Genomic DNA, 20,030 nt, shown 5'->3' with positions numbered 1-20,030 from the left:
CTGAGACAGATTTGAACTCATGTTCTCCTGACTTCAGGGCTGGTGCTGTATTCACTGTGCCACTTAGCCGCCCTCATTGATGTAGCCTTGGAGAACCAGGGTCAGCTGTACACATCAGTGAAGTAAGACTTAGGTTGCAATGAATGTCTTACAACAAAATTTTAATGTAAGGTATTTTTAGAGAGTCCTCAACAGTTTTTTTTCATAGCTTGATAGTAATTGTAACTAATATGCAAAGTGATTTAATCCAGTGTTTAAATTCACAACTCTGATTGAGAAATTGGCAAATTGAACTGTAAGGCATTCTTACCTTTGAAGTTCATGTCAAATGAGTAATAACCTTACTTGTTAGGACACTAAAGGTCATTAAAGAGTGAATAGACCAAGGAAGACTAATACTATATAAATTTTTTGAAGACTGAATATACTAGAACAGGCCAGTGAATTAAATTTTAGCATCTGGAACACTGATTAATATTCCTGGTAGAACACTATAAGTTTACACTAATAGGTTTACCTAGAAAGCAAAATTACACAACAGAAAATGATTGCTAAATGGGCAATCAGAGTTTAGAAAATTAATATCCTTGAGAGAGACTGTTATCCAGTCCAGTAAGGCATCCTCTCTTTTATAAGTAAGTTATTTAACATTCCTGAGCCTCGGTTTTATCTGTAAAATGAAGTTTATGCTACTTTACTCATGGTGGTGATGAGGAGAGCTCTTTCTCTGTATACTCTCTCATTCTTGCCTGGTGGGCAGCGAGGTCCAACCCCTAAAGCATTTGAGTTCTCCGTGTAACCTGCCCTAAGGGCCAGGAATAAGCACAGCTGGTGAAAGAGGGGGCTTTCCCAACTCCCACAATTGTCTCTTTCTCAGTCTGTATTCTCTCAAGGGGTTTTCCCCACCTGAATATAACACAAAACAGTTGCTCTCAGCCCCTGCCACTCTCAGTTGCCATTGCCAGTGTCTTCACTGGACACTACCATCGAGTTTTGCCCTTAGAATTGTGAAACTTCTAGCCCGCCTTTCATTAACCCCCAGAACTGGGCAGCCTCTCCCTTTGGTATTGGCATTTCTTTCTAGGACTGAAGATAGCTGGTATGACTGTCCTATTGCACCATTACCCTGTGATCCAGGAACAAGGAAGGAAACAGGAAACACAGGTTCAGCAGTACCAGAAACAGTATTGAGGAAGAAATAAAGAGAAATTTGTTCTAGGGAAGATGGAGGCATTTTATTTTTCCTTCTTTTAATACTTTGACCACTGGAGAGAAGATCTATGTGTTTATGACTGCTTTCTACCCTGAAAGAGCTGACTGTTCTCAGACTAACTTTATGGCCCAGTGCTGTCTGTCTTCCATAGTGTAAATATTTTCCATGACTATGATCTGGATGATTCATCAGGTTACCTGTCCTTTGCTCCTGACCTATGATTATGTATAGAAACTCAGCAACTTATTTTGTTAGGATTATGTCATTGGGAGTTATAGACTGAGATTCTTACCTTTTCTCTTCCTCTCCTGCTGCTGTTGCTGCTCTGTAGTTCTAGATAAACATCAGACATGCATTTCACAGGGCCTGTTTTCACCCAATTGTGGCTCTAGAAAGGCTGGGTTCTTACTCTGCCCAGCAGAGCCCTCCTTAGAAGCCAGAAGTGACCCTGGAACTTCTCCTCCATCATAGGCATTTGATGATAGAGGAGTAGGGGTAGCTGTGGACTTGGGAGCACTATCCACTCCCAAGAATTGCTTCATTTGGACTGACCCCCATGTTTTCTCACGTTCCCATCACCTTTGTGATTGACAACATATTCTCAGTTAAATTTCAGAATACATCCCTAATAATAAGTCTCATTATGTGTATGCAGGTAATCTTTCTTTGCCTTATTTCAGTCATCTAGATTATAAATGTGTGAAATTTCAAACTAAAGGACATAATGCAGTGTTTGTCAGACTAGTATCCCTTAAAATACATTGCTATAGGTGCAGGACTTCTTGTTTACTTTAGTTAAGGTTAGGGGGAAAGTCAACAAGGTATCTAAAAAGGTGCTAAACAATGACACCCTGACTTGTAGCGAGATTATTTTTTAAGGGAATATCAGTAGATTTAATAACACATTCTATTCACATAGATGATTAAAGTGACTTCAACAAATTTCATAGGTCAAGTAGACTTCAGAGTGGAGAGGGGGCTAGGCTTGTTTTGTTGACTTTAAAAGACTCAGTAAAATGCATTTAAGTTGCTAATTTGCATTGGTGGAGGAAGTTTCCATCCTGGAAGTCCCAGGTTAAATGAAATCACAACTCAACTCCCACTGAAATAATTAAATAAATAAAGATGATGGGGAGCAGGGAGCTGGGAAGACATGAAAACATGCATCTGGTTACATCTGTTACCTCATTGCTGCTTCTTAATACTCTGTTTTTTGTCAGACTAGATGACTTTGGGAAGGAAAATATCAGCCATGATTCTCTACCCCATCACCTCTGATATCTAGTTTAGTATATCCTTTGCTTTTACATAGTCCTTTGTTAAAGCTAATAATTAATCCATCATACCTTTTTGATTTAGATACTTTCAATATTAGTTGAAATGAATTTGCTAAGAAATTCAAAAGGAAAAATGTGTTCAACTACTAATATATCTATATGAAAATAATAAAATTCTATAAAGTTTTAAAATTATATAATTGACATCTGCTTAATTAATTCATCTAAATTAATGAAACTTTGCAGTTCTTCCTAAAATGACATTTTGGTAGACTGTCTTAAATATGTAACTCGTATCATAGTAATGTGAGTGTGTGGGGAAAATAGACTTTTGTATCCTTTAGGGTGATTTATTGGTATGTATGTATAATCTTTTTTCGATTAAATTGTAAAGATTACGCACACATTTAGTGCCTACATAAGCATAGTTCTTAGAAGATGAGAATTCATTTTTTTCTTAATTAACTTTAAATAATAGGCTAATAATAATTAAGAATAAATAATTCTTAATACTTTGTATCTTCACTATGTAAGTAAATTTTATAGGAATTTTCAATTGCCGTGTCAAATTTGCATAATCTGATTGAAATTTAAAAAGAACTTACTGCATTTAAATGTATTTAAAATTATATTATCTAAGCTACTTTATAGTGAATTACATATTTATTTAGAGCTTACTCTTTATAAGCCCATTGTTAGATTATATTTAAAATTTTATTTCATTAAATATTTCCCAGTTTGATTTTTAAAATTTTTTTAAAAAATTCTCTCCCATCTTCCTGCTCCACCCCCATCCATTGAGAAGAAGGCAAGCAATATGTCAAGTGAAGTTATACAAAATATAGCTTGTTAGCCGTTTTCAAAAGAAAACACACAAAAAAGCAAGAATAATAAAGAAAAAAATGTGCTTCAGTCTGCATTTGGAGTTCATTCATTCTTACCATGGGGATTCTGTCTTGGGAATTGCCTTTTATTCATTTTCTTGATCACAGCAATCAAGTTTTTCACCGTTTAGTGTCATGACCAGTGTTGCTGTTATAGGCTACATTCATTTTCTTCTTTACTCCATCAGGTGTTATTTTGGAAGTATGTATAGAGGCTAGTGAATCATGATCTAATAATCTTTTCAGTGACATGAAATTTGTCTTCAGTTGGAAATACTTAAACATGTTTCTGTCTTGAAGTCATTGTAACAGTTCATAATATAAAAAAAGCAATTACATGCTACCCATTAAATTCTAACCAATGACAAGGAGATTCAGCCTGATGTTTTAAAATTGTTTTATATTTTTTCAGTGTCTCGTTTTATACCATTACTTTGAGAATGTCTCTCCTATTCAGCAGACTTCTTCTAACTTAGTAACTTTCTAATGAGCATCTGCTATTTTGACACCTTGATTTAATCTCCAGTGCTTCCTTTTTCTCTTACTTCTCATATCTAATCAGTTACCAAATCCTGTTGATGCTATTTTTATAACATTTTATTGCACCTGTCCTTTACTTCTCTATTTCAAATAACATTCTTCTCATAACGACCCTCATTATCATTTAGTTACCTTCTAAGAGGTCTCTCTTCTGATCTCTTTAGTGCATATTTTATATTACTGCTATACTAACCATTCTGCTCAAAAATCCTAAATAACTCCCTTTTGTCTACTAAGTAAAATTCAAATTTTTGTATGTGTAACATCTCATGCCTCCCCCATTTTGCCCAGTATTATAGTTGCTTTATCTCATTATACTTTCTTCCACATATTCTAACCAACATGGACTACGCTGTCTTGTGAATATTGCTGGTACTTTGCCATTTTTTTACCCTTGCTTAAGCTATTCCCTATGCTTGGAATGTCTCCTCAGTCATTTGGCTTTTAAATTCCTATTAAACTTGGATGCCTTTTAATTCAGTCATGAAGCCATTCTTGACTTCCAGTTAAATAATGCGAGTCCTCGCTAAATTCTCAAATAAAGCTTTGTTTATATATTTTTCTGTTTTATGGACAACGTATTTACTGAACAACATTGTTGACTTTCCCCTACAGGGCTGTAAATTCCACGATCATCCCATATTATCTAAATGTTCTCTTGGTCCAACCAACTAGCAGAGAAGCCTGCATGTATGCAGTGTGTTCTTGATGAATGTTTTATTGAATTGATTTAATTATTGTTAGGTTTAATATCCCTTTATAGCCAAAGGGACATGTGTAATGGTTAGTTTAAACAATTTGTTATTGAACTTCTGAGGTTATAGGCGTGATGTGATGGAAGATGACTTGTGCTGTGCGGTTTTCTTTAAAAGAGACCCAAGAACTAGAGGTGCTTAGGAATCTTTCCATTTGCTGAACTATGGGTAAACATGGCCTTAGCATGAACATCACTATGCCAAGAATCTCTGTGGTACTGTGGTTTTCTAGAACCATTTGCCTGACTTTTTAAAAGAAAATTAAAAAAAAACAAGCAAATGGGGAAATTACTTTTATACTACGTTTTATAATTTTATAGAGTTTTGACTTTTTTCTGATTGGATTTGATTGGTTTAATATTATGAACCTCAAAATTAATATGCCTATTAAATATTCCATAGTTTTCCAAGCAAAAAAAAATTAAGACATCTTTAGTAAAAAGAACCTTTGATTTGCCCTCAAGCCCTAAGTTTGATTTCTGGGTTTAGCTACTTGTTTCTGTGATTAGTTACCACCTAATTTTCCTGCCCTTCAGTTTCTTTTCTCATGAAAATTATAGAGTTGGACTAGATGATCTCCAAAATAGCTTTCAGCTTCAATTACTCTGGCCTTCCCATTTTTACACTGGGAGTTTGTGCTGTATTTGCTAGAATATATTCTTTCTTGATCACTTTGCCTCACTGGTAATAGTGCATATGGCGGCGTTTGTCCCTCTAGTCGGCGAGGCTCTGGCCTGGGCAAAAGAGGAGCGGCTGAAGCTCGCCGACAGGAGAAGATGGCGGACCCTGACAGCAACCAGGATGGAGTTAACTCATCAGCTGCGCGCACGGATGACCCTCCAGGAGCTGCAGGTAGGCATTACAGCTGTGGGCCTGCATCGTCTCTGCCATGCCACATAAATTTAGATGTGGAGGTGGGTGGGCAATAAGGAGAATAGTTCAGGGTATTTGCTTTCTGTAATTTTCACATTAAACTTTGATCATGTGGCATTATATATATGTATAATGCAAAGATTAGTTTGGGTTAAAAGGTGGAGTGGTGGGGATACTTGTCATCTAACATTTAGGAATTTAAGATCATATTAATTATATATGTTAATTAGTGAAACTGCTGGAGTGATGGGTTTTGTTTTTGTTTTGGTGGGAAGGAGTGTTTAGTGTATATATATTTACATGAAGTTTTTTTCCAGGTGCTACATTATAAATATTTTTCATTTGAGCCTCAATACTCATTCATGAAAGTAGCTTAGAATTCAAATTTTCCTTTTTCCAGATTTCAAAGCATAATGCATCAATTGTGAAATGAATACAATTATTATCTTTTTTAGATTAGCCCTTTTAGAGTTAATGCAATAGTGAACAGTCCCTCAAATCTTTGATTCCTGGTAGATTTTTGAGAATTTATTTTGTGTAAAATGTGTGACTCAACACTAACAGTGTGCATTGCTAACTTTAACTCTAGGAATTCACAAAAAGGAGTCAATAATAAGGGTGCATTTTCTTTTTTCTTTTTGTATAAACACCTGTTGCATTACAAAGTAGTCTTGATGCAGTTTGTATAGCACTGACAGATTTTGCATTGTGAAATGAACGTATTTTTTGCTAAGTATTTTCTCAGAAAAACAATGATGCCCTTAAATTTCCCTATATTAATGACTCCTAGCATATATTCTTTTCTACAAAGCTGTTTCTACCCCCAAATTTCATGACCATTTGAATATATACTTAATTCCCTTTATGCTTTTGTAGATATGTGTGTATGTCTAGGTCTCAATTATTTGATAGCAAAAACAGTCAGATCTTATCCCTTCCTGGATACTTTTTGCTAGTTATTAATAACTTTTTTGATCAGTGTATATTTTATAAGCACACCTCCACTATTAGAGATGTTTTCTACACATATTCCATCCATCTCAACATAATGGAAGCCTAATTTAGGACTTTTGAGTTTCCAGCCTGAAGATGGAAGCAAGAAGATTCTTACAGAAAGCCAGCTAATTGTATTCAAATTCTGATTCTCCATTAGAATACATCATTATGTGTGTTTTTGATGTAATGTGAGCCAAATCATATCCCCTAAAATATGACACAGTTTTAAGGTTGGTATTAGCCATAGTCTCCCACAGAGGGTTCTACTATATTTGGTTAAATTCTGCTTTTCCAAAGACTACATTTATTGTAAGTAGTGAAAGATGAAATTTATTAATACTGTATTTACAGATATGGATGAATCTGTAGATTACTGTAGAGCCAGTGTAGCCTTTTTTATTTATAATGGAGACTAATAGAAATACTTCTCCTTAACTTTTGGTAATATAGGCAAAGTGGACAAGTTATCTGATATCTGTGCCTTAGTTTACCCAATTTGTCAAATGGGCGACATATCTGACCTTTGTAAGTATGATGTAAAAGTGGCAAATCATGGCAGTTTACATTTGGTAGAAGACTTTTTAATTTTTAACATTTATTTTGAAATATCTACAATAATATAAGTGATCCTTTTAGGTTTTTAGTATAAAAATTCCCTCCTCCCCCATTTTTGGCTACTTTTTCCATTCTGCTTTGTTTTGTTATTATTCAAAAGGAGATTTCGCCTCCACCCTTTTAACTATACTGTGTTTTACTGGTACTTAAAATGATTTCAACTTCTTTGGTAAACGTAGTGGGGTCCATACTATATCTTCCAAATATGGCTATTTGGAGTTCCTTGCTGCTTTTTTCCAGTTAGCCACAAATTAGAGAACAGTCTAGGTCCTTTCTTGTTCGTTGTCTATTATTAGGTTGCCAGATAATTATGGTCATCCTTGAGAGAAAATTTGAGGGATTTCAGAACTGCTGCTCCAAGAGTTTGAGTCAGATTGAGGTTAGGTCGAGTCTTTGATTCTCCCTATTTGATATGACCCATGTTTAATTTGAGATAGCCCTTTTAGTTTCTGACCCAGATCACAACTGGGGACCCATTTACAGTACTTCCAAAGTCTCTTCCAACTTTTATGAGGTTCCTCTAGACATTAGAACTGTACTGTAGTGTCTATCACTCTATTACAAAATCCTAAAATAAAATAAAAAGAATATTAGGAAATTTTAGTGTTTTGCATCTTTTAAAGAGGCATGCACACAACATACATATATTTGTGTATACATGTATGTATATGTGTGTATAAACACACGTGTGTGCATGTATATATATGCGTGTGTGTCTATGCGTATACTTGTTATGGCAAGGAAAACAAGTGGATTGAGTTTTTGCACCTCCAGTTTGCTTTAATTTCATTGTTCCTAATGTGTGGTTAAAGGTAAAAAAATATTTGATATTATCTCTTTGTCTCTTTTTTCCTTATCTTTTCTAAAAGTGCTTATAGTAAAGGGTGGCTCTCATGTCCACATTATGGGATGTAGTGCTAGTGTTTATTATATCTACATATTATATCCATGTTCGAGAATTTCAGTTATTCTAGATAGCAAACTTCTGTAATCTCACGAATTCTAGCTGTCATGAATTTGTTATAATGACATGAATCTTTCTTTGAGAACACAGTAGTTTATATAAACCCCACAAAAGTAAGCATTTAAAGGATGAAAACTTTTCAGTTCTTTAAATAGATTTGTTATAACAAATTTTAACAGTTTGTTGTGCACTTATGTATATGCCTTTTCGTATTATTTTCATATGATACCATAAAAATCTGTTCACCACAGGTAGGGGGAACAGAATAAGAGACTAGGTTATTTAGGTGGTACAGTGAATAGAGCACCGGCCCTGGAGTCAGGAGGGCCTGAGTTCAAATCCGGCCTCAGACACTTAAAACATACACACACACACACACACACACACACACACACACACACACACACACAAAACCTAGACGTGTGACCTTGGGCAAGTCACTTAACCCCAATTGCCCTGCCTTCCCCCCCTCCAAAAAGCAAAGCAAAAAAAAATAAAAAGAATAAGAGACTAGAGAAGAAGGCTTTGTTAAAATCAGTTGGATATAACTAAGTTTAAAGCATTTTTAATCCATATAGGCAAGTTTGTAAAGGGACACACAATCTTTTCCCAACTGCTGGCCTATCGTAAGTGTAAAGGGTCTGAACATATGGGTCAATAGCTACAGAGAAGAGACTTCTTTAAATAATATCTTTACCAGAAGGTGGAACATTTGACAACTAAAGCACTTCATACATTACTATCAATATCCTTTTATTCATAAGCTCTTAAAGAAGTTGTGGAATTGGGTAGAATTTCCATTCATCTGGTCATAACTTCCACTCATGGCATGACTTCTTATCTGCTAATGGATTTTAAAATATTGGTGTACTCCTTCATTACGATATAGTTTTAAATTTATCTTGGATGCAGTTGAACATTCTTACAAGTGATATAAAAAGTGCTACCTCTCCTATTTTTGGAAGGCATGGGGGGTGGGGCTTTAGATTGTTGATAACTCCACTGTTACTTAGTCTTAGAAAATTGCCTTGGGCACTGAGGTTAGAGGTTTTAGGACATTTCTCTCAATTCTTTCTTGATCTAGGTTGTCTATGCATTCTGCACATCTCTATCAAGAATTACATTAGTACATTTAATTTTCCATAATCATTATTATTGATGATCATACATTAAGAGTCAGAGGATCCAGTACCTGAGTTTTTGAGAAGTCTTAAATGGTAGGCATGCGTGTGCGTGCACATATGTACATCAGGAATAGCATTCTTGCCTGAGCATGTTGGTTTTTAAGATTTTACGTTACCAGCTATAAGTGGCTTTTCTTTATGTGCTTGTACTAGACTTCATTTTCTTTGCTGAAATGAGACTCCACTTAGTCTTTTCATATTCTTGCATTAGCATTTAATTCTAAGCATAAATTTTTATCACACAGGCAAGTCTTTAATTCTGATAAAATGAAATATTTGGTTTTGTGTTAAGAAAATATGAAAATAAATTGGATCTTGTGGTATTTTGTTATTCCCATATTCTGCCTTTAAGAAAATTTATCTTCCCTATTTACATTTTGTGTACTTTTCTTTTTTAAAAGAATGGTAGCAACATTCTTCCTAGTAGAGAGATACACACGCTAATTTTAGAACTAAGCTTGACAGCAATTCAGGTATGTGGCTTCAGATGTGCTGGATGATATGTGATCTGAGGCAGGTCAGGTGCAAAGAGCTGGATTTTATTTTCAAGCAGAGGATGTGAGGAAATGTATGCAACTAGTTCTACAAGTGTAGGTCTCCTCTTGCTATGCTTCATAATACATTTGAAGCTTTATTGGGTGTTATTCTGAATTGGTTGCCAGATTGGCATTTGTGGTTTTAGTATTTTCCTGAGTAGGTGAGCTATTGAAGCATTGAGGTGGACATTTGCTATTTCCAAATAGTGCTTTACTACTAGTCAAAGGTTATAGTAATATATGTATCAGTACCTTCATCCTGAAGATGAAATCTGCTCACAATCTGGAAATAGAGAAATCATTTTGTCTACCAGGACTAGAGTCCAGGAAGTATGCTGAACAAAGACTCCCTAGAAGGCACATCACTTTGGAGGAGCATTTCCCCAAAATATCAATTTCTGGTGCTACTATTTCTGAATGCTGCCTTGGAAGGTCGGTCCTCTGATTTAACATCATTCCAGTCTTATCAGTCTTGTCTGAGTTGAGTTTGAGCAGTCGAATCCAGGACAAGATTTCATTCAGGAACAGTTTCAGAGAGACCAGCTCTGGGCCAGCTGAGAGGGACTCGTGGATGATCTGCAAAGGCTGCGCTCTGGTGCTCACGCTGCACACACTACGACGTCCGACTCTTCCTTTGAACACCAGAGGACACAGTGCTCAGCTTTGAGGGCAGAGAAGTGACTGACTCACCATGATCCTTTGTGATCTGTTAAAACTTTTTTTTAAAGAGAAGCCAATCATACGGTGATTAAGTAATCCTCCCCCCTCCCCCTTTTTTTTTTCTTCTTTCCAGCTTCTAGTTCTGTTGCTGGGGCTGTAGGCATGACCACCTCTGGTGAGAGTGAGTCAGATGATTCAGAGATGGGAAGACTGCAAGGTAAAAACAAGACAGTTATTGGGCTTACAAGAAACTACTGGTAAATCCACAAACCGTTGGTTCTGGTTCTAACTTTGGGTTCCTGAAATTCATTCAGACAGCTTCATTTGTTATGCACTTTTATCGTCTGATCATGTTTCTTCTAACTGTGTCTACACTTCGGAGAAATGGGTCCTTCTCTGTAGAGACTTGAGGATTTTGCAGTATAAGAAGAAACAACTGCCTCTATTATTTCTAGTGTGGAACTAGGAAAGTATTGTTAGTGGAGGTCTTGCATAGTTGGTATTTACACTGCTTATGGAAAACAGGATTCGTTGGCTGATTTTTTTTTTTTTATTTTTTTGGTGGTGGTGGTGGTGGTGGTGATTAGTTTATTTACCATGTGCTTTATTTTAGTCTTTCAGTTTTGTATATGTAGGAATCAGTCTGACAATTTAGAACACATCTTATTAGATCATAATTTTCCCTTTTGGGACAAGTCTATATAATATAGTTGTACTCTTTTATGATGTATTTTTAAGAAGGGGGAAAATGTTAAAGCAATTAAGTTAACCTGCAATGTTAAACTCATGTGCCAGTATCACAGTAATATAAGTATAATATTGTGTGTACATATTTAGATGTTGTTTTTTTCCTTTTCTAGTTGCTCACTACAGCATATTTGTACCATTTTTCAAAGTAGAGAATCAAGAAAAGAGTTTTATGCAAATTAAATTTTATACTGTGTTCATTCTCTTCCTGAAATATGCTTTGGCTGTCAGTAAATTTAATAAAACAAATCTAGTGCTACAGGTGCCTTTTTATTAAAAAGTGTTTTTTTTAATTCTTTAAGTCTGTTTGACAGAACAGACTTGTTCTAAATATAGGTTGTTTTTAAACAGAAAAAAATAACCTTTTTAAGAAGAGTTATAACAGCTCTCCAGTCTTAATCTCACAAGAAAGCATGTTATTTTTAAAATAGGTTTTAGGTAGCTTGTGAGAGTTCCTGAAAGAATTTAATATTCTGATCTTTGATCATTCCAGCTTTTGTGAGTCATGCAACTTGCTATTATTAATTCCATTAGATACATAAATCACTTGAGGATTTCTCCTCTAGTTTGTTAAAATGATGTTGCTGACTTAACACTTTTTAAAAATGACAGGACAAAAATGAAATTGGGGATCAAACTGATTTTAAAAATGCACCTTAGGATCTATTTGGGAACATAATCCTGAGTCACTGACAACGCTGAGTTTTTAAAAAAAAAAATGTATCTGTATAAAATGAGAAAATTAAAGAAACACAAAGATCTTAAAGTATAAAGATTGCATTGACAGTTTTAACGTAGGAGCTGTAATTTGCAAATCAGTAATTGTCAAGTAAATTGTGTTAGAAATTTTTGTGTATGATCAGTTGCATTAAGCCAGCTCATAATTTTCTTTTCTCTTTGTTTTTGTTTTGTTCTTTTTGTTTTTTTTTTTTTGTTTTTTTTTTTTTTTGTGTGTATGTGTGTTTGTGTATATGTGTATGTGTTTTGTTTTGTTTTTTAGCTCTGTTAGAGGCTAGGGGTCTACCTCCTCACCTGTTCGGCCCTCTTGGTCCTCGGATGTCACAACTTTTCCACAGGACAATTGGAAGTGGAGCTAGTAAGCCATAGTTTTAAATTAGTCATCCCCTCCAAACCCTTATTAGTTTAGTGTTTATTTCATTTAGTTAGTTTTTAATGTAAATATTAAGAATGGAAGTGAGTCTTCATAAGCCTTAGTATGTTTTTAAAAACACAGTTCACTTGTTAGCAGTCAATGTTAGCTCATAGAGTTAACATTTCATGTTTTGTTTTTGGACTTATATATATTTTAAAATCATGTTAATAGTATATCCAGAGGTTATATCTTGGGTTATGCCAGATGAACTTGTGATAGGTCGAACAATAAAACAACTGATCCACTCAAGTTATATGTTTGATGGTATACATACACAATAACCAGCATCATTCACATTTTTACACAGATTTGAGCTTTAAAGTTCTTCATCTGTATGTATAAATCATTAAAATATTTTTTGCAGGTTACAGATACAAACATGCAGTTGAGAGTAAAAGTCTCCTAGGTTCATTTTATGTTCTAGGTTTATTCCAGACTGATGTTCTTATATTGTACTGTAACAGAACGAGGGACTACCTAAGTCTTAAACTTAGAACTGAAAACTTTGTAAACCACAAATCATTTTATGCTTTTCACAGAATGCTAGCTTTAGTCTCTTAAAAATACTTCTGTTTTGTTAAAAGAGTATCCAAACACAGTTACATCTTTAGAAATTGAGAGTTGTTTCCTAAGTTTCTGAAGTAATATCAGAATATGTTAATGATGAAGTTTTCTATTAAATATTTCTAGTTTTGTTTGTTCTTAAGGTAAAATAAAGGGTGTGTGTGTGTTTGTGTGTGTGTGTGTGTGTGTGTGTGTGTGTGTGTGTGTGTGTGTGTGTGGTATTAGGACAAACCTTAACTTTATATTTCTGGAGTCACTTTTTAGTTTTCAGTATGTCCTGATATAAAGAAATTGGAGCTGAAGCCCTGATGCTATCAGCCTCCATTATCCCATAATCTACAAGAAAGCTTTGAGGTTGCATTTTATCTTAGAACTAGCCTAGTATCTTAATCATAAGTTTCTTTATTTCACTTCCTAAACAAATAATTTTCTGATAGAAGAACTTAATAAACATGGAGAAGAAGACCTCTTCTCAGTGTGTCTTCCTGTGATGCCAGGTGTATTAGTATTGGTGGGGACAGGCCTGGAAAATGTTATCAGGTGCTAAAGAGCCTTTCCCCACTTGAGAGAAGCTGCCTGTGCTCTTTGGTATAAGCTCTGCATCCTGTGCACAGTGTACATGAAGGATGTGGCTGGTCATAGGAGCTCCTTGTTTGCTGGCAGGAGTGTGGTACTTGTGTTTCTGTCGCAGGTTGTGATTAATACACAAGCTCTAATGGGCCCTATTTGTGGATTGTGTGATCTGAGGCACAGAAAAGTGAGTGACTTGTCCAAGCTCTCATGGATTGTAGCCCACACTTTCTAGTTCTTAATTAGAAAATATTTCCATTGGGCAGTTATATTTTTTACATGGTCACACTTCCTAATCTCATTTTATTGAAGTAAATGCTGTCTTTAAAAGAAATATTGAATAATACTGTCCTTTCATGCTAATCTTCTAGGACTTTCAAAATCATTACTAATATAAAACTCAGTATTTTATCATCTTTGTAGAATCAGTCAGGATCAGAAACTAAGTCTTGGTAAGTCTAAACCCAGCACTGTATCCACTATAACAGGCTGTCTTCTGACACCTTATGTACAGTTGTTTTTGTGATAGGGATCTCAGTCCAAAAGTTATTATTTATTTGCATGGGGAGAGGAATACCACAGCATCTCTAGGAACAGTAACTGTCATTATATTATTGTGAAGGATTACCTTATCTGGAACTCAGAATATTATATTATACTTTTTAAAGGTTAGCAATAATAAATGAACTTTCCCCCTTAGTAAAGGCTCAGTATGAGCATATTCTTTGACTACTTTCCTGGAGTATCACTTAAAGCTCAATTGTAGTCAACAGGTCCAGATCCTCTCTGGAATTCTAGCATGAAGCTAACATCTGACATCCAGGCACGTTAAGATTTTACAATACACTTTACATTATTTTATTTGATCCTTATAACCAATCTTGTATTGTAAATTCCACAGGTATTCTCCTCATCTTATAGATGAGGAAATAGAAGCCTAGAGAGTCAGTGACTTGTACAAAGTGTTGGAAGTGATTATTGGAGCTTTGAGTCTCTCCTGCGAGCCCAGGGCTGTGATTTGAGAATCAGAGATCAGAACCCCAGCTTGGCTGTTCATGGCCAAGGGTAGTAATCTTGGACAAGACACTGACTTTCTCCAGGCCTCCATTTCCTCATTTGGAACATGAATTTGTAACATTGGTAACTCACTATTTTCTCATATCTCCCAGACCAGCACTGCTTCCACTAGGCCTCCCACTTTTCAAGTTGATAGATTAGGAAGGAAAGAGAGCAAATTCAGTTGCATAGAAAGGTTATTATTTTTAAAAATATACTCTAGAAGGGAAGTGAGAAGAGATTAAATGTTACCAACCTTGATTGTATGTTGTAATTTGATTTGGATTGGACAACTGACTGAAAGTTAGATGGTTTTCTTTGTTTCTCCATAAATGAACCTCATAGTAGATGACCTCATAATGCCTTTTTTACAGTGAACTTTAAAAAATAGAGGTGCTCTGGTTCATTTTGTCACCATATTTAGTGCTTTTTAGCTTCTCACCATTGCAAATTAATGCTCCCATAACGAATTCATTCTGCTTAGGTCCTAAATACTTTCCCATTTCCCCTTTTTGTTACAACTTGAGACGAAATGGAATTTTAGAGAAATTTAATAATGCGTTTTGATGCAATTTTGTATAACAGAAAGATTTAGTTCAATATTCCATTTTCTTTCAGATCTTAGTAGTTCTGTATGCACAGGAGCAATACAGGGAAAATTCATGGTTCTGCACTAATAAGAGTTGCAGTTAAGCCCCTATTTGTTCCATAAGCTTAAAATATTAGTTGAAAATATAATTAAAATGCTTAAGATTTGAATCTAATGCCAGCTTTTATTAATCTAATTTTTTAAAAACCTAATAGAGTATCAGTTGTTTATCCCTTTAACGTCAAATATATAATAGATTTGTAGAATTCCCTTTTTGGTACTGTTTTTCATAAAAGAAGGATTTAAAAAAATTTATAGGAAAAAAATATTAAAACTTAGAAAACACCTGGATTCCATGAAAGACTTTTGGGTGTTGAGATGTGCTGATAGAATTGATAAAGATGCTCTTCTCTTGAATTTAGCAGTTACATATTTTGGCCTGTAGTATGGAGATGGTTTGTTTCTTTCTTTGTTTTAGTCTAAACCAAAAGAGGAAGAACAAGTACTCTTTTCACCCAAGCCTTTTTTATACTAAGGAATACCAGTTCCTTAAATGTAAAGCAAGGTTCTTTTTCTTCTATAGGTTCTAAGGCCCAGCAGCTTCTACAAGGACTACAAGCTACTGATGAAAGTCAGCAGCTTCAGGCAGTGATTGAGATGTGTCAATTATTGGTCATGGGAAATGAGGAGACATTGGGAGGGTTTCCAGTAAAAAGTGTTGTTCCAGCTTTGGTAAGGATGGTAGGATTTTGGTGGGGTTTTAAAATGGTTTTTGTGTCTTTCCCGTAACTACCTTTTTCTTTGTTAAAGCCTCATACATATTGCCATTTTGTTTATTAGAATAATACTTGAAGTTCAGCATTTTTAGGTTTGCAAAGTGCATTATTTACATTATCACCTTGGAACCTGACAGCCATGGGGTGAAGTAGCTATAGCAGGTAATGTTAAGAGATCTGGAAGCTGAGGCTCAGGGTTGAAGGGACTTGCCTGTGGTCACAGATCTATTATGTGCCAGGGATGACATTCAAACCCAAGGCTAGAACTCTGTCCTTTATGCCACACTGACTTCATACTGGGCAGTTTAATAAAACATTTGTTATTTGTTGATATTAAAGGGTACATAGGACATAGAAGTGGGAGTAACGTGCTTAGGTGAAGTGACAGATGGGCTAGCTTTTCCTTGACCTTGTAAGAATATTCTGGTTATGAGGTCCATGCATATGTGATAGCCCACTTAACAAAGTGATGCCTGAGATCTCTAGCTTATCTGTACAGGTGGCTGGTTGTACTTGAAGTACAAATCACAGGTCTGCCACTTACTGTTTGTATATCCTTGACATCTCTCGGCCTTCATTTCCTTATCTATGATACCAAGGGCTTAGTTTGGATTAAATAGCTTCTGGGAGCCTTTACACCTTTAGGTCTGTGATCCTATGAAATAGATCACATAAGATTTTCTTTTTCCTTTTAATTTTGTGTCTGTTTGGGAAAGGGTAGCATTTGGGCCAGTTTTTATATTTGATAGCGTTAGCATTTTTCCTATATCTCATAATGTTCCTTGGAGGCTTGGATTGCTTCCTTTTTAAGTTCCATATACCTGGGTGTCAGCATATTTTTTAATTCTACATTTATCTTTTGTTTCTGACTTAAATTATTCCCATTAACATCACTCTAGTATAGCCTCTTGTTAACTCCTGTATGGACTATGGCCATAGGCTTTTAATTGGTCTTCCCTGCTCCATTCACACTATTGCTGGAATTATCTTCCTAATGCATAGGTCTGGTCATACTGCTTTACTGTTCAGAAACCTTTGGTTACTTCCCATTGCCTATCCAAACTTCATTTCAATGCTTGTCATTTAATCCTTTCCAACATTGTGACTCCCTGTGCAAACTTGGGCTACTGTTAGCTGTGCCTTACCTCTCTGTGATACAATCCCATGTTCTTTTCCTTCCCTATCTTTGTGTTGATAATACTACATTCTTAGCTTATTATGAGATATCGGGAAAACATTGATATTTTAAGTGGTTTTTTTTTTTTCTGTTATGTTGAATTGTTTTGTTGACAATGTCAAGAAATATAAAGGCAACCAGAATTTTAATCTTATTTATGATAATGTTGAATGTCTGCATCAGGAAAATGTCCTTTTAAGTTGTCACTTATGTTCATAATGTTTAAAACCATTTTTTTAATACTGTAGTTACATGATTTTTAGAATACAAGCATTATTAGACAATATGTCAGGGCAAAAGGCTAAAATAACACGGACAATATAAAAGAGCTGTATTCACATACTATCCTTTTCCTTTATGATAGGTGTGTCATTTCTACTTCTTTATTAGACATGATGTCTAGTCAAGCTTTAGTTATTCATAAAAGGAAGTCTGAGAATTTATTTCCCGTAGTATCCACCTAGAGCTCAGAATATGATTCTAAATTCCTGGAATTAAAGGTGTTGGGTTAGCAGACTTCAGGACAGTAGAATTGGATTCACTGTGGATTTGGAGGCATGTAGTGCTGTATAGAAATAGGAGGAGCTATGGAGACGGAGAACCTGGGTTTGAATCCTGGCTCTGCCACTGACTACATATCTGACCTTGGGCAAGTCATTTTATTTCTCTGTGCCTCAGTTTCCTCATCTGTAAAATGAGGGTGTTGGACTACATGGCCTCTAAGGTCCCCTTCAGCTCTTAAGTCTAGGATCCCATTATCTTCTTCATTCTGAGTTAAATGTATTACAAAATGGCTTGACCCCCAAAACTGGTCCTCTGTCATGAATTGTGAAGACAGTTTTTGTTATTTTTAATGTGTTTCAATAGGAACAACCTACATATCTAGATATTAAAGAGTTTAACTTGTAAAAACCTGGCCAGGTATTTGACATGAAAATTTTGATCTAGTACGATCTGATCTGCGTGATAGCTTCAAAGTTTGATTGCTTAAATGGGAGAAAAATAATTTTTGAGGTTTTTTTTTCTAATAACATTTCAGTGATTTAAAGAAATGTTTTCTTCACAGATAACACTGCTGCAGATGGAGCATAATTTTGACATTGTAAGTGAACAATGTGGTTTTTCTTTTTTTAAGTAATTCAGTTCTAGTTTAAAAGATAATGCCTTGGGAGTAAAGTATCTAAAATTTTTTTTTTTTTTAGATGAACCATGCCTGTCGAGCCTTAACATATATGATGGAAGCACTTCCCAGATCATCTGCTGTAGTGGTGGATGCCATTCCTGTTTTTTTGGAAAAGGTAATTTCTAATTTTGATTCATTTTTGAAAAGCAGATACAAGAGAAATATGTAAAGAATTAAATCCGGTCCCATAAAATACGGCATCAAAATATGAATTTTTTTTTGGCGCTTATCACCTGTTCTTACAATTACTTAAATAAACCCTTCAAATTGACTTCCAGAAATACTTGACTAGTCAGCATATCACTAACTTAGTCTATTTAGGATATATTCTGTGAGATCACATGTGAGGTGTACACTTTATAGTAATAACCATATTGTATTATTGTACTTTTTCTAATTTTGATAGACATAAAATCTCATTGTATCTAAAGAATATCCCATTGAAGTTGATAGGCATTTAATACTTCTTTTAAAGCTAAGAAAGTTGAAACACAGGCATGTTCAAGGTCATAAAGTAAGTAGAAGAAGGACGTGTTTTCATATGGTCTATGGTAGATCATAATACTTAAACAAGGCCCTTATCAATTTGCCTGGCAAATTTGTTTGAAAGTTATAATGCCTTGTTTCATATGAAAATTTTTCAAAAGTTTTCTATTCTATATTATACTGTGTAGCTTTTATTTTTCAGAGCAGTAGGCAAGAAACAAGTAATTTGAATTGGATGGAAAATTATATTATTAACTCTTCTCCCCCCCATGTTAGTTTATAAGATTATAGCTTCCTAAATTCCTAAATTGATTTCTCTCTATGTAATATGCATGTTCTTAAAAATTAAAGTGAGCATTAACTGACAAAACTTGTATGTTGTAGCTGCAAGTGATTCAGTGTATTGATGTGGCAGAGCAGGCTTTGACTGCCTTGGAGATGCTATCGCGTAGACACAGCAAAGCCATTCTGCAGGCGGTAAGTATGACTTTGGGAGTGAGGCCGTTAACCTCCTAGTGTGTGGATTCTGATTTGTCTGGAGTGCACAGGGTGGTGTTTCCAAATTAGTGAACACCCAGCCATTTGAAGATTTTGTTGCTATTGATAAAGAATATTTCTTCTTTCTAACAACTGTCTTTTTTGTAGGGAGGTTTGGCAGACTGCCTGCTGTATCTGGAGTTCTTCAGCATAAATGCCCAGAGAAATGCTCTCGCGATTGCGGCCAATTGCTGCCAGAGTATCACACCAGATGAGTTTCACTTTGTGGCAGATTCCCTCCCCTTGCTTACCCAAAGGCTCACCCACCAGGTAAAAGAGAGAGTTATTTGTTATATTTCTGTACTTTAAAAATATTTTAAAATTTGTGTATTTCTTCCCTGTTTGATTAAAAATAAAACACTTTAGAATATTTATCTTATTAATATATTCTTTAGTGTTGTTCTGTTTTGCATAATTTTGGACTTGCACATCAAATTGAGATGAGGGCGAATATAAAGTAACTTTTCAAAAAACAATCATGAAGTTTTTTGTTTGTAAACATTGAGATTAAAGAACATGTTTGGCATCTAGAAATTGATTTACTTACGGTAAATTTACTTATGGTAGGACAAAGTTGTTTATAAAATAATTAGTTTTAAAGTCAGCCTCAGTGTTATCTAGTTGGTGCATTGGATAGAACTTCGGACCTGCAGTTAGGAAAACTTGAATTCTGATAACTAGCTGTATGACCCTGG

At 35.1% G+C, this 20,030-nt stretch overlaps 1 protein-coding gene across 13 annotated transcripts in view; it reads left to right on the top strand.

The window, feature by feature from the left end:
- Positions 1–20,030, top strand: part of TRIP12 (thyroid hormone receptor interactor 12) — a 199,150-nt gene that overhangs the window by 122,015 nt on the left and 57,105 nt on the right. For 12 of the 13 annotated variants that reach the window (XM_069104627.1, XM_069104626.1, XM_069104625.1 and 9 more), the window contains 8 exons: positions 5,388–5,521; positions 10,631–10,714; positions 12,245–12,340; positions 15,760–15,908; positions 18,196–18,231; positions 18,332–18,427; positions 19,183–19,275; positions 19,444–19,605. In XM_069104627.1, coding sequence (XP_068960728.1) covers positions 5,388–5,521; positions 10,631–10,714; positions 12,245–12,340; positions 15,760–15,908; positions 18,196–18,231; positions 18,332–18,427; positions 19,183–19,275; positions 19,444–19,605 — 850 coding nt within the window. The remainder of the gene's footprint in view (positions 1–5,387; positions 5,522–10,630; positions 10,715–12,244; positions 12,341–15,759; positions 15,909–18,195; positions 18,232–18,331; positions 18,428–19,182; positions 19,276–19,443; positions 19,606–20,030) is intronic. The other variant, XM_069104624.1, reaches the window with a different exon arrangement.

The sequence above is a fragment of the Petaurus breviceps genome, unplaced genomic scaffold (genome assembly GCF_028583685.1).
Source record: "Petaurus breviceps papuanus isolate PSGF00001 unplaced genomic scaffold, PetGlider_PUasm1.0 688, whole genome shotgun sequence".
Taxonomy (NCBI): Eukaryota; Metazoa; Chordata; class Mammalia; order Diprotodontia; family Petauridae; genus Petaurus; species Petaurus breviceps.
This window is presented reverse-complemented; position numbering and strand designations above follow the sequence as displayed.